Genomic DNA, 13,671 nt, shown 5'->3' on the forward strand with positions numbered 1-13,671 from the left:
AGAAGTCTTGGATTTCTTGGATTTTGCTTTAGGGTCGTGGAAGAAAATCAGTTGTTCACTGCTTGGATTTGTTTCCCCTTTTTGCATCCCGTAGCACCTTCACCCTCGCTGAGGACATAGACTGGTCCCAACCCCTGGCTTGGATTCCCAAAGGTAGGGCTCAGGCCAGACTGTGTTGACAAACTCCAAACCCTAACTCCTTTGCCGTTTGTGAGCTTATTATGGGACTTACTATGGAACTTCTCGAGCACACGAAGTACAGAGAATAGTATGCAACTCTCAGGTGCACAACACCCGTTTATTAACTGTTTACCTGCAGTATTTTATTCATTTTGTTTTATTTTATTTTTGTTTTTGTTTAAAGATTTTATTTATTTATTTGACAGAGAGAGCGAGAGAGCACAAGCAGGCAGAGCAGCAGAGGGAGAGGGAGAAGCAGGCTCCCCACTGAGCAGGGAACCTGACGCGGGGCTCGATCCCAGGACCCTGGGATCGTGACCTGAACCGCAGGCAGTCACTTAACCAACTGAGCCACCCAGATACCCCTTTCTGGTGCAATTTATTGAGTTCTTAATATGTAGTCGGTGAGTGTAGAGTAATATTCCAACTCTTGATTTTAATATTGCTCCTTAGGAGAATTAGTGGCCTTTCAAGAATAGTTTTTTGGTTTGTTTATTCCTTTTTCCCCCCCCAAAATGAGTATGTTTATTCTACTTCCTTATCTCCAAGCAGGTGATACCCTAAGCTAGCATTACAGTGTAGGGATCTCCAAAGAAACATTTTTTAAAGTTACACAAAGATTTATGTACACATACATATGCCACGAACACCTGCTGTATCTGTGTATGTGTATGGTTTTCATTTTGGTTATCTGTTGTTGGATAACAAACTCCTCCACTTAGGCTCAGTGACTTAAAACTACAACCAGGATCCTCTCCGTCAAGGATGTGAGTGGGGCTCAGCTGGGAGATTGTTCTGCTGCTCCTGGCATTGACCAGGGTCACCAAGAGTATTCCTTTGGAAGATGGGCTGGTGTGGAGGGCCAGAGATGACTGTGCTCCCTTGGTGCTTTGGCAGGGAGGTCTGCAGTGGTTGGACCCCGCTGGGACAGTTAATGGGAATACCTGCCTGTGGCCTCTTCAGCCTGGCAGTCTTAGGGTAGTCGGGCTTTTTACATGATGGCTGGCTTTACCCGTAGAGAAGCATCCCAAGAGAAGGGGCACCTCACCTTGGAAATGACAAAACATGACTCACACCATATTCTATTTGGCTGAGGCAATGCCAGATTCTTCCAGATGCAAGGGAAAAGAACAAAGGTCTTAAAAAAAAAAGAGAGAGAGAGAAAAGATCTTGTTGCCATGTTTGTAAGCACCACAGTTAAAAAATAAAACACACTGGGGCGCCTGGGTGACTCCGTCAGTTGAGGATCCGACTCTTGGTTTTGGCTCAGAGTCATGAAATGGAGCTCCATGGTCAGCTCAGAGTCTACTTGAGATTCTCCCTCTCCCTCTCTCTCTCCCTCTGCCTCCCGCCAGCTGTGCGTCTCTCTTTCAAATAAATAAACAAAACTTTTATAACACATGGGCATGCACATGCACGCACGTGTGTGTACGCGCACACACACACACACACATACAAACTTAACACCTTAGGTACTTGCCACCTGCGAAATTTTGAGTCCCCCGTGTACTTGTCTTCTGACGAAAGAAAAAGGCCCCTGGGGTGGAAAGCCCCTGCCCATTCAGGTCCTTCAAAGCAGTCTCCTGTCTGCTGTTTCTTTTTTTTTTTTTTAAGATTTTTTTTATTATTTATTTATTTGACAGAGAGAGATTACAAGTAGGCAGAGAGGCAGGCAGAGAGAGAGGAGGAAGCAGGATCCCCGCCGAGCAGAGAGCCCGATGCGGGACTCGATCCCAGGACCCTGAGATCATGACCTGAACAGAAGGCAGCGGCTTAACCCACTGAGCCACCCAGGCGCCCCTGTCTGCTGTTTCCATTCACTAGAGATTTCAGTGGACTCATTTGGGCAGAGAGCACAGTGACAGATTACATGACTCACCTGGCCTAATAAGGAGGGTGATAAGGAGAGGCCTCCCCAACCTAGAACTTTTAAGAGCAATTTGTCCAGTGAATCTTTGTGTTAGGGAGGCTCTCTGATGCTCCGTTAATGTCCCTGTTGGTAGGAATAGCATATTGCAATTGGCCTGTTAGATATGTCACCCCAAACTGAAGAGTATTCAACACTTGCTTTCTCTGATGTTTCTTACTATAGTTTCAAGCATAACATTTGAAGATTTGTTTTATTTACTTGAAAGAGAGAGCATGAGAGAGAAAGAGAGTGAGAGGGAGGGGCAGAAGGAAAGAATCTTTTGTGTTTTTTTTTGAAGATTTTATTTATTTCTTTGACAGATAGAAACCACAAGTAGGTAGAGAGCAGAGACAGATAGGGGGAAGCAAGCTCCCTGCTGAGCAGAGAGCCCAGTGTGGGGCTTGATCCCAGGACCCTGGGATCATGACCTGAGTCGAAGGCAGAGGCTTTACCCACTGAACCACCCAGGCGCCCCAGAGGGAGAGAATCTTTAAGCAGACTCCTTACTGAGTGCAGAGCCCAACACAAGGCTCAGACCCACGTGATCAGGATCTGGGTCGAAACCAAGAGTTGGACGCCCAACCAACTGAGCCACCTAGGCGTAACATTGGAAGTGTGGGTCGAAACCAGTTTTCAGACAGCCAGCATCAAGTAGTTTTAGGTGTCTTGGACTTCATTCAGCATTGTAAGGAATAAAAGGAAAACCATCCCTTAAACTAACTGTTGAGTCTCTTGTACGTGTTTGGAAGGAGCTATAGGGAGACAGAGGTCACTAGATGTTGGCTATTCCACACTGATTGAAAGAAGGTTCATAGGATCATGGCCAGGGGGATCATTTAATTCCAGCAGCAGCCCTCTGAGGGCTGTGGCATTAAGGGAACAAATGAGTGCGTTGAATTTCTGTTGCTTGGCCGGAAGACGGGATTTATCCACCAGGAACAGTGGCTGAGCAATAGTTAATCAATAATGCACCACACAGTCTGTGTTTTAAATTGATCCCTCCATTACTTGAAGCCAATATGGCGGTGTTCTGCGGTGGAATGGTGAGACCTAAAATCTGCCCACGCCGTCCTCATGCAGCATATTTAAGAGCCCCTTTCCCATCCTGGAAAGGACCCTGGTTCTCAGTGCAGGTGGTCAGTAGGGTCTCTGTTCACTGAGTCATGCACCAAAATAGCAGTCACTTTCTTCCGAGATCGTTCTTACTTCCCTGTTGATTAGAAATTAAGGGCAGTTGTTTTTGTTGCTTCCTCTGATTTCTAGGAGATTGTTAGCCAGGCATGTCAGGAAATTAATATCATTGTGCTCTGTTTTACCAGAATTGAATTTCCAGGAGCTGCCCAGACTGTTGATGTCCCCCTCAGCACAGTGTCTTGGCTTCTGTGTTAGTTTGTGAGCAAATCATCTGCTGTCCCTTCTGCCACAACTTGCCTGCCCTCCAAACAAATTAGTAATTGCCTCCCCACCACGAGATCTGTTTGTGTTGGACTGCGTGGCCTTTTAGCCCAGACCATGCTTGAAGTAGGCTCTCAGTATTTGTGTGTTGAATTGGGCTTAAGGAAAAAAAAAATTATTATTATTTTTTTAAGATTTTATTCATTTGAGAGAAGAGAGTGTGAATGAGAGAAGCAGAGGGAAAGGGAGAACCTCCCTCCTCCTGAGTACGGAGTCTGACATGGGGCTCAATCCCAGGACCCTGAGACATGACCTGAGCTGAAGGCAGCCGTGTAACCCACTGACCCACACAGGCGCCCCTTAAGAAATATTTCCTGTTTGCAGGACACGTTCTGTGTGCTCAGAGCCACAGAGGCAAATGAGTTGAATAGAGAAGCAATGGAGTGAGGTAGAAAGAACTCTATCCTAAAAAAAATCAGAAAGGCTGGATTCTGATTTTAGTTCTACCACTTATAGGCAATATGAACTTGGTCATGTAACCTCTTTGAGGCTCAGTTTTCCTCTCTGCAAAAATGGGGTCTTGGAACGCTGGTAAACCTGAAGCCGTCTTCAATTAGGGGTTGGAATTTATAAGCTGGACAGTCTGGCTTTAAATCCTACAGATGGTGGATATTGTTACGAGTCCCCAGATTTTGCTGATGGCTGAGATGGTATTTCTCACAAGGAAGTTCAAGGTAATAAATTTTCTTTTGTAATTTCAGGTATTTATTTGGTAAATTCAGATAGTTGGTAATTTCACATATCCTAGAGTAAACAGTTTCTATTTGTTCTTAATGACTTAGTATATTGATGGCAATGGAGACAGAGATGCCTGGGCTGTGTGTGTGTGTGTGTGTGTGTGTGTGTGTGTGTAAAATAGCTAGTTCTACTAAGAATATAGAAAATTATCAAATTATAAAGTTGTGTGGATGGGGGGCCCAGAGCTGGTAACTAACCAGGAGATCAGCACTTCGGAGAAACAGTTGAAACGGGCCCTGAGGCAGGTGCCTTCTGGGAACTGCTGGCTACAAGCGACCAGAGACCAGGCCGACTTCGGAGAGCTGCATCAACTCAGGGCCTTTACGAACCTGGAAAGGAAGGAATTGATTTCCAGGGACCAACATGGGTTTATAGAAATCCCCCAAAACTGGGACTCGTCTCTGCTTTTCCCAAAGGGAATTACTAAACTGCTATCGTGGACTCCCTGAACTTTGATTTTTGTTCAGTATTTGGCAAAAAGCACATCATGTCATTCCTGTGGACAAGTGAGAGAAATGAAGTTTGAAGGAAGGTAATAATAATTCCTTTGTGTGGCTAGGGCACAGCAGTTGACTGTACGTGCTCATATGCTTCCTTGTTTTCTTATGTTTTATTTCGTTTTACTTGATTTATTTTTCAATAAGTTCCACACCCGATGTGGGGCTTGAGCCCACAACCCTGAGATCAAGAGTTGCACACTCTACCAACTGAGCCAGCCAGGTGCCCCTCTTGCTTTTGCTTAGTAATACAATGACTCAGCAAGGATTATAGGTGAGAGCACCCCATTTTTCAGATGAAGCTGAGACTCATGCGGTTACCTAAGATCACGGTCAAATTACTAGAAAAGTGGTACAACTGGATTCTAACCCAACATGTTTGGCTTCTAAGAGTCTCAGGGCATGACCCCACCATGGTCACACTGTGTATGTTAATAACTGGGTTGAGTCCACCATCAGATGGCACCTTTGGTACTGTACAGCTCAAGAAGGCATCCCCACTTGCCACCTCCACCCCTCCGCCCTCACTCCCCACCCCTGCCTGCATTACAGTTCCCGCATTTTGTAAAACAGAGATCAGTATCTGATACGTGGGGTAATAGCCCAGGACTCGTAATGTTCTTAACAGGATATGTCATGGGCCAATTTAAATAAGATGACATGTGTCTGAACGAATGTAAAAGCTTGCACTTAGGTTTAGAAATGATCACCACAATTATTTGGGTTATTTTTTGGCCCATATGTAAAAATCCCAAACTTGAGATTGTTTTGGGTATGTATAAGGCATAGGCCAGGGTGGTATGGCTTCCAGAACACCAGTGCGTTGGAGCAGACAGGGCGTCTGGAAGGCAAGATGGTAGGTCCAGGGTTCTGCAGACCCCTATCCCAGTTGGCTGTAGAGAACTCCCAGTGGCGTTGGGCTGGGAAGATCAGGCTTCCAAAAAGTCAGGGGTTTGGAGACTGTTGTGGAGACTGAGGGTCCCCTTCATCTGTCCTCATCAGCGTGTGTTTGCTGAGCTTCAGAATGTCAGATGGTTGAGAAGCGGGGGTGAGCCGGACAGGGTGCCACAAGGGAGACGTTTCATAATGACCACTGTCGCTTCATCGTGGCTGTGGGGATTGGCTTCCTGCCAGCAGGGTTGGGACTAGGGACGTAGGAGGTGGGCACCTGGGCAAAGGGATGACACAGGCAACGCCGTTCGAGGGGACCTGCTGTGTATGTTGGGTGGGCGTTGTGGTCAGAGAGTATATTTGACTGGAGCCCAGGGTACATGTGGGGCCTGGGGAGATGAGACAAGTGTTGGGCGGGGGAGCCTGCCGTCCATCTTCGGATGCACAGATTTTGTGCAGAAGAGGGACTGAGGTGAGGGCTGTGTTGTGTGAACTCCATTCTGGTGAACACAGAGAAGATAGGTTTTTGCAGGGGCGCTCGCTTTGGTGCGGGTACAAGGAGATGTCACTGAGCTACAGTGGGGGAAGGGGAGAGAGCCTTTCTGAGGGTGGGTGCAGAGGGCCGTGCCGTCTGGCGTAGGTGGAGCGGATGGACAGAGAGCCTCGTGTGCCTGCAAGGACACGGCTCCTAACCCTTGCACTGCCCGGATGTCCTGCTTATCCATGTTAGTTCCCAGCCAGAGCGTATCCAGTTACCCAGCCCCCAGCTTCTCTCCTCCTTTCTGACCTGGGGATGCCCGGCGTGGGGTTCAGATGCATTGGCTTCTGTCCTTGTTCAGGACCACAGTTGGCCTGTTACACTGCGCGTGGGTCAGTCTGCGGTGAGACACTGCTAGTTGCCTCTTATCAAAGAGGGTCAGGGTGGTTCCTTTACTGGGGGAGACAGTTAAGACATCAGCTGTCCAGGAGTCCTCCTTACCAGGAGGATGGCCGGGAACCCATAAATACACAGCCCTGGAAGTCCTGACCGGCTGGTAGAGAGAGCACGGTGTCCGTACCGTTGCCTGCTGGCTGCCTGCCCTGCCCGGCCTTCAGCTGGTACCTTTGTACTCTTGATTTGCACAGGGTGTCAATGAACTTGGTGATTTTTTTTTTTTTTTTTTAAAGCTCCTTTCTGATCCGAAGTTGTTGCTCAGAGAGACATACTGACTCAGAACCACGGTTGCGGGTCCTTGTGCGAAGTGATGTGTTGAGGCGGGAGGAGGGAAACCAGAACCCAAGGGCAGAGCTTATGCCCTGCCGTGTTCGGGGACAGCCTGCCGTATGCGTCTTGAGGTAGAAGCGTCGCTGAATTCCAGAAGAGTGATCCGGACTGAGTTAGGGTTTTACACTCAGTACAGTCAGCTTCAGAAGGCCGTGGGATGAGTGCTCCTGCTACTGTAGCTCAGTGGTCATGCCATTTTGGGTGCCGTTGCTCCCCAAGGATGACTTATTCATTGACAGCTTCCCGTAGCTCTTGGGTCTTCCGGATTCGGTGACCCCAGTGTACCCCAAGCCCCGGAATAGTGGCTGGTACTCCATGAGGACAATATCTGTTGAATGAATGAGTGGATTCATCACAGCTGAGGAGACATCAAGGCAGGGAGGCAACAAGGAGCGGCCTCCAGTCTTGTCACGTTAATGGGTCTCTCACTGTAACCACTAGACAGCACTTCACTTAACAGCCACAAAATCGCGTTTAGGTAAATGGCCTTGGAAGTGCAGCACGGTTCTCTAGGCACTTGTTCCTGGAAGACTTAATGTGAAAAGATTTTAACGAGTGCATCCTCATTTAGGCCTGCCGCTGGTGAAGTATCAGTCTGCTGTCCACACTTTAGCATGGTCCATCCCGAAGATGCGCTCTCGGTGCCAGACCCCATCCTCCCCGCCCCCCAACCAGCAGAGCCGGAGTGCCAGCCAGGCAGCAAACATGTCTATGGGGCACCTGCCGTGTGCCGGCCGGGGATGTGCTTTGGGGATGGAGGGAAGGGGAGATGAACACAGTTGGTCCCTGCCCTCAGCCTCAGGTCGGAGTAAGACAGGAACAAAGGCGACTGCGGTGTAGGGTGATAAGTGCCTGTGTAATAGGGACACACGCTTGCTTATGGGAACACAGGAGGGGCACTTACCACGCTGGGTATGGGGAAGGGTGGGGTAGTGAAGGAGGGCCTGTTTGGGCGAAGCCTGAGATGACAGTCTATGGGCTCCTGGGGGCTGCCCCAGGTGGCGTGTCCAGGCTGGCAGGACAGGGAGTTACCTGGGGCCTTCTCGGTTTTTGAGTAGACACTCTGTGGGCCGGGAGGAGCGAGAGGTGGCGGTGGGTTCAGGGGGTATGCCCTGGACCCTCCTGGCTTTGTCTGACCTTTCACTCCCTGGGACCTCTGTTTTGAGGCCCCCTCTCTCCCAGCCTTCATAATCTCACCAGATTCTTTTTAGAGTGGGAAAGGGCCACTGGGAATTCTCTCTTGCAGAGGAGGAGACCGAAGAGCGTAAGGGGCAGGGGGAGGTGAGTGGGGGAAGGTGTTTAGAGATGAGTCAGTAAACATGGTGCTTCCCATCCACCAGGCCCTGCTGTGTCTGGCACCTCCCAGTCCAGCTGAGCCAGGATCTGCCGGGATTGCAGCCGGGCTGGTATGGCAGCGGGACCAGTGGACTCTGGAAGGGTCCTTTCCTTGACCTCCCCCTTGAGCTCCTTCTAGATAAGAGCCATTTTAGAGAGATAACAGAAACCTAAGATTTGGAATGACCTAGAGAGAAGCTTGGGCCAGCTGCCCTTGTTTTCATGTGTGGATCTGTGTGCTTTCAGTTCCTCCTCTGTGAACGTTAGAATGATATACCTGGATGGTAAGCCCAGAACCAAAATAGGGAGACCCAGGTGGGGGTGGGCGGGATTTGGGGTCAGCTGAGTTCGAGCGACCCTGTCCATTCAGGGCGCTGTGCCTGATTCATCGCTGAGGGAGACGTCCAGGATGGACATATGGATTTGGGGAAATTGTGAATCGCTTAAGGTCACAGTTAATGCATCTGGGACTAGAGCATAGATCTCTTGCTTCCTGCCAGCCCAGTTCTGTCTGCCACATCCTGCTGCTAAAGCTGGTGCTGACTAGTTCTGTCCCACTAGGAAACCCACTAATGAGGCACTGGTGCCATGGTAATAGGTGTTGGGTAGACCAGTAGTACCGGCAAATAAGGGGAAAATACATCTGGAGGAAGAGTGCCAGAGTAGTGATTTTTTTTTTTTTTTTAATGTTATTTGTTGTGTAAGAACTACCAAAAGATCAGTGTTAAAGAACATTTGGGAAGAAAATCATCCATAGTTTCTCCATCCCAACATAGCTCTTTGAGGTTTCACAGGCCATTTTTATCAAGCCGTCCCTATAGCATAGGCAGATTTTTTTTTTTTTAATTTTCTTTTGCATAGGCAGATTTTTATGTAGTTGGAATCACACAGAACTTCTTGTTCCTTTGTGGCCTGTTTACTTAATATCGACATAAGAATTTTCCTGATTCCTGTCTCATCTTTAGAATTATCCTAACAGCCCAGGAGTATTCCCAAGTGTTGAAGGGCCCAGCTCTGTGTCCCTGTGGTTGGAGTTCCGGTTGTTTCTTCTTCCTGCCCCACCCCCACCCTTCCTGCTCCAGTAGATAATGGTACAGAGAACATCCCTGGGCGCGCATCCTTCTGCTCCTGTTGAATTGTTGCCCGTAAGGAGTGTTTCCAGGAAGGAAGGAGTCCGAAGGTTGTAATCCAGTGCTATAATTTTGAGTTGGGTTGTTTGGGGGTTTTTTTTTTTTTTTTTTTGGCTTTTTTTGAGTGCTGTTTTATATAACAGAAATGCAGAAATGCAGACGTACAAATAAAACAAAGGTATAGTTTAACAAGCTACAGGAAGGCAGACACCCTTGTACCACTACCCACGTCAGGAGCTGGGACCCTGTCAGCCAGCGGGAAGTCTGCCCTGGGCTCTTTCCCCAGCACATCCCCTCTGGGCCCTCGAAAGCAACAACTCTCCTGACTCTCTTGTAACCACTTCTTGATTCTGTCTTCAAGTCTTACCACTCAAGTGTGTGTCCCTACACATTGCAGTTTCGTTTTGCATTTTTTTTAAAGGTGTCTTTTAAATCTTTTTTAACCTCACGGTGCCCCTCCATCTCTTCTGTTGGTTGAAGAAGCTGTGTGGTTTGTCCCGAGGAGTTTCTAGAATTTCCCACAGGTTGGATCTTGCTGGTTGCAGCCCCATGGAGTTCAGAACATTCCTCTGCATTTCCTGCAGTTGGCTGTTGGATCTAGTGGTTGAATCAGCCCAGGCTTGGTTTGTTGTTGTTGTTGTTTGCCTGCAGAGAGACAAAGGTGAGGAGCAACCATTTTGGGGGAGGGTGTTCTTCATCGGGGGTACTCGATGGCTAGTTGTCTTCTGTTGTGATGTCAATAGCCGCTGAGGCTTAGCACCTACCATTCGTTAGAAGTCACAAAACTGTGATATTGCAGGTCTGTTATTCCTTCTTCATTTCGTTGTTGGCGTACTACTGTAAGAGAAATTTTGCCTCTCTACTATTTTTAATACCTTTATTGAGGTGGGCATACCATATAACTCACCTATCTGAGGTGTATAATTCGGTGGCTTTTAGTATATTCATAGAGTTGTGTGTCTCTGTCCCACACCCAGCGTGGGGCTCGGATTTGTGACCCCGAGATCAAGAGTTGCATGCTCTGGTGACTTGGCCAGCCAGGCACCTCTGGTTTTGTTGGGATTTTTTGTTGCTTGTGCTTGTGATGTTGTATCTAAGAAGTCATTGCTTAATCCAAGGTCATGAAGATGTGTGCCTCTGTTTTGAGAATTTTATAGTTTTAGCTCTTGTGTTTAGGTCTTTGATCCATTTGGATTTGATGTTTGAATGTCCCATCAATTGCTCTTTGATGACCCAGTGCTGCAGCTAACGGCCAGATCAGGGCCTCATCTCTTCCCTCTGTTTACAAGTTTTTATAATAAGATGTTGGTTCGCTATTCATCCTGTGAAGTTGTTGTTTGGTGTTTTGTTTTGTTTTCATAATGAGTGATTAGATTTAATGATGAGTCTTTATTATAATAAAAATAATTAAATTTCCTTAAAAGATTTTATTTATTCGAGTCAGCAAGAAAGTGAGACAGAGAGAGAGACAGTGAGAGAGAGAACAAGCAGAAGCAGAGGAAGAAACAGACTCTCCTGCTGAGCAGGGAGCCCGATTCAGGACCTCGAACCCAGGACTCTGGGATTGTGACCTGAGCTGAAGGCGGATGCTTAACTGACTGAGCCACCCGGGTGGCCCCCAAAATAATTAAATTTTTTTCAAAATATGTATACTGGGACGTATACATGTATGCAGTGTAGAGACAAAAGTGGTTTGGGGGTTTGTTTCTTTTTAAAACGTTTTGTTCTTATCCAGCAGTCACATCCCCAATTTTCATCTACCCGATTGTCTTCCAGAAACATGCCAAAGGCCAGGATCTGTTCGATCAGATCGTGTACCACTTGGATCTTGTGGAAACAGATTACTTCGGCCTCCAGTTCCTCGACTCTTCCCAGGTTACTGTAAGTATTCTTTTGATCCATTTCGGGACAGGTTGACTTTCCGTGCTAATTGTAGATCCAAAGTTGCTGGAGACTGGTAGAGGGAAACATAGGAGTTAAACCATGACATTGCTGCCGTAGCGAGCATTGGGGTGGTGGTGATGGCACCCCGTGCCGCTGCTCCATGTGCCCCGCTTTGGGATGGCCAATAACCAGGAGAGGAAGAGAAAAAGAAGCATTCCTGTTGTGCAGGGAATGCATTCGGGAAACATTTCCAAGCATAGGGATGCGACTTGGGCAAATCTCTGGAGTTGGTAGAAAGTAGATGACATACCTAGGAATTCTATTAGTGATGTTTTATTTTTAACCAGCACAGAGATGGCAGCGTCATCTGTGGCCTCTTGCCGGGTGGAGGGTGTGGGTGCCGTGGACACACTGAATGTGATCCCAGCCAGGCGTAGTGGGTGCAGGCGCCCGCTCGGAGCAGGTCTTGGCACTGCCTGAGAACGAGCTTGCAGGCTCCAGGAGGTGGTGTTAGGTCAGAAGGACTTCCCTTGCTTTGCCTGAGACAGAACCGTCCACGGCGGGAGTGCCAGAGGGAGTGAACCCGATGGGGCTCAGCTCTGCTCTTCTCAAAAGCATGAATGACTTCAGAGTCTCCTGCCCCCATGAAATCTAACATTGGGTTTCAAAGGCAATTTATTCCACAATCAAAACGTGTTTTTTGAGGTGGGTGGGGGGATGGGTAAAATAAAAGGGATTAAGACTGTATGTATCTTGGTTAGCACTGAGAAACGTATAGAATTGTTGAATCATTATACCGTCTGCCCGAAAGTATTACCACACTGTATGTTAATTGAGTAAAAAAAAAATATTATGAGGAGTATTTGAGAGGCAGGGCAGGAGGTTGTGGGGGGGGTAGGGAGAGAAAAAATGAAACAAGGTGGGATCGGAAGGGAGACAAAGCACAAGAGATTCTTAATCGCAGGAAACAAACTGGGGGTTGCTGGAGGGGAGCGGGGGGAGGGATGGGGTGGCTGGGTGATGGACATTGGGGAGGGTATGTGCTACGGTGAGTGCTGTGAATTGTGTGAGACTGATGAATCACAGACCTGTCCCCCTGAAGCAAATAATACATTATACGTTAATAAGAAAATTTACTGAGTATCAGTTATGCACTGAGCCCTATTTTAAGTACCGTAGATAAAGCAGTGAGCATGTATATGACAGATGGTGGTAAGTGTTCAGAAAAATAAAGCAGAGTAAGGGGAGAGACAGACTGAGTAAGGGGCGGTGCTGTTTTAGGCTGTAGGAAAGGGTGGGTTCCCTGATAGGAGGTGTCTGAGCATCTGTGGCTAAGCCTTTCTCCCTAAAGACACTTCCTCAGATACTCCCTGGTGGGACATATGGGACAGTTAAGACTGAGATTCTCAAAATTGCTGCCTAGAAGTTGGGTCCACCTGAGAATGTCTGTGTGATACGGAGTCCCAAGATGATGCCACGGAGGCCGGACTGTTCATCTTCCTGGCTGCATACCTTCTGGACTTTGTTCATCCTCCTGGCTGCGTACCTTCTGGGCAGACGCCCGCTCTCTTCCCACCGGACGCCCCTCAGGACTTCTTGTCTGCTGACAGCCCATCCCCTTACCTCCGTGACTGTTGCCTCAAGCATTCCAGCTGCCACCTTGAGTTAGGGGTCCGGATTCCTTCTCCATGTCCCAACTGGAGATTCATCCCCGCCCAGTGGGAACCCTGGTCGGGGGCCCACCAGCCTTCCTCTTTCTGCCCCCTGCCCAGTTCTGCTGTCTTCCAGGTTGGGCCATGGGTGCCCTGCCTTCTGACCTCACAGGTGGTCTCAGCCTTTCTTTTTCACTGGGCAACCTGGGAATTCAAGTTGCCCATCCTTCTAAATATCCTGGACAGTGTTTCCTCGCACTGAAACTTCACTTGGGCAAACCTCACCCGCATTCAATTGGGTCCATCACCACCCGATCGCTCCAAGAGCTGGAATTCTGTCCTTCCCATTCCATGATAACTTCCTTGGTTCCATCTTTCCAGTTCCTCTGCACCTGGCCTTGGACCTTAACGATCACCTCCTGCCTCGTTCTCCCCTCTCTCGACCTGGTGGAGCCTGAGCCGTCTCGCCTCTTGTATCCTCACTTGCCTTTTGATGCTCCTGCCCCCGTCACTGTCCCGTAGCCTCCTCTCAACACACAGGCCCATCTGTCTCCTCTGCTGCCTCTCCCAGGCTGGCAGGCGTTGCTGGAGAGTCACGGGCTGTGCCTTCTGGCACCAGCACAGGTCACAGATCACAGATGCAGCAAAGTCAAAGCCTCTGAGCTACTCCTGGAGCCTTGTTAGCCCCTCTTGGACTCGGTTTCCCTGGTTCCCTTTGGAATCCTGAGCACAGCCC

At 48.4% G+C, this 13,671-nt stretch overlaps 1 protein-coding gene across 5 annotated transcripts in view; it reads left to right on the forward strand.

The window, feature by feature from the left end:
- The window catches only part of EPB41L4B (erythrocyte membrane protein band 4.1 like 4B), a 124,555-nt gene that overhangs the window by 25,067 nt on the left and 85,817 nt on the right, over positions 1-13,671 (forward strand). For all 5 annotated transcript variants that reach the window (XM_044265176.1, XM_044265179.1, XM_044265177.1 and 2 more), the window contains exon 2: positions 11,176-11,280. In XM_044265176.1, the coding sequence (XP_044121111.1) occupies positions 11,176-11,280 (105 nt within the window). The remainder of the gene's footprint in view (positions 1-11,175; positions 11,281-13,671) is intronic.

This window comes from Neovison vison, chromosome 9, assembly GCF_020171115.1.
Source record: "Neovison vison isolate M4711 chromosome 9, ASM_NN_V1, whole genome shotgun sequence".
Classification (NCBI taxonomy): Eukaryota; Metazoa; Chordata; class Mammalia; order Carnivora; family Mustelidae; genus Neogale; species Neogale vison.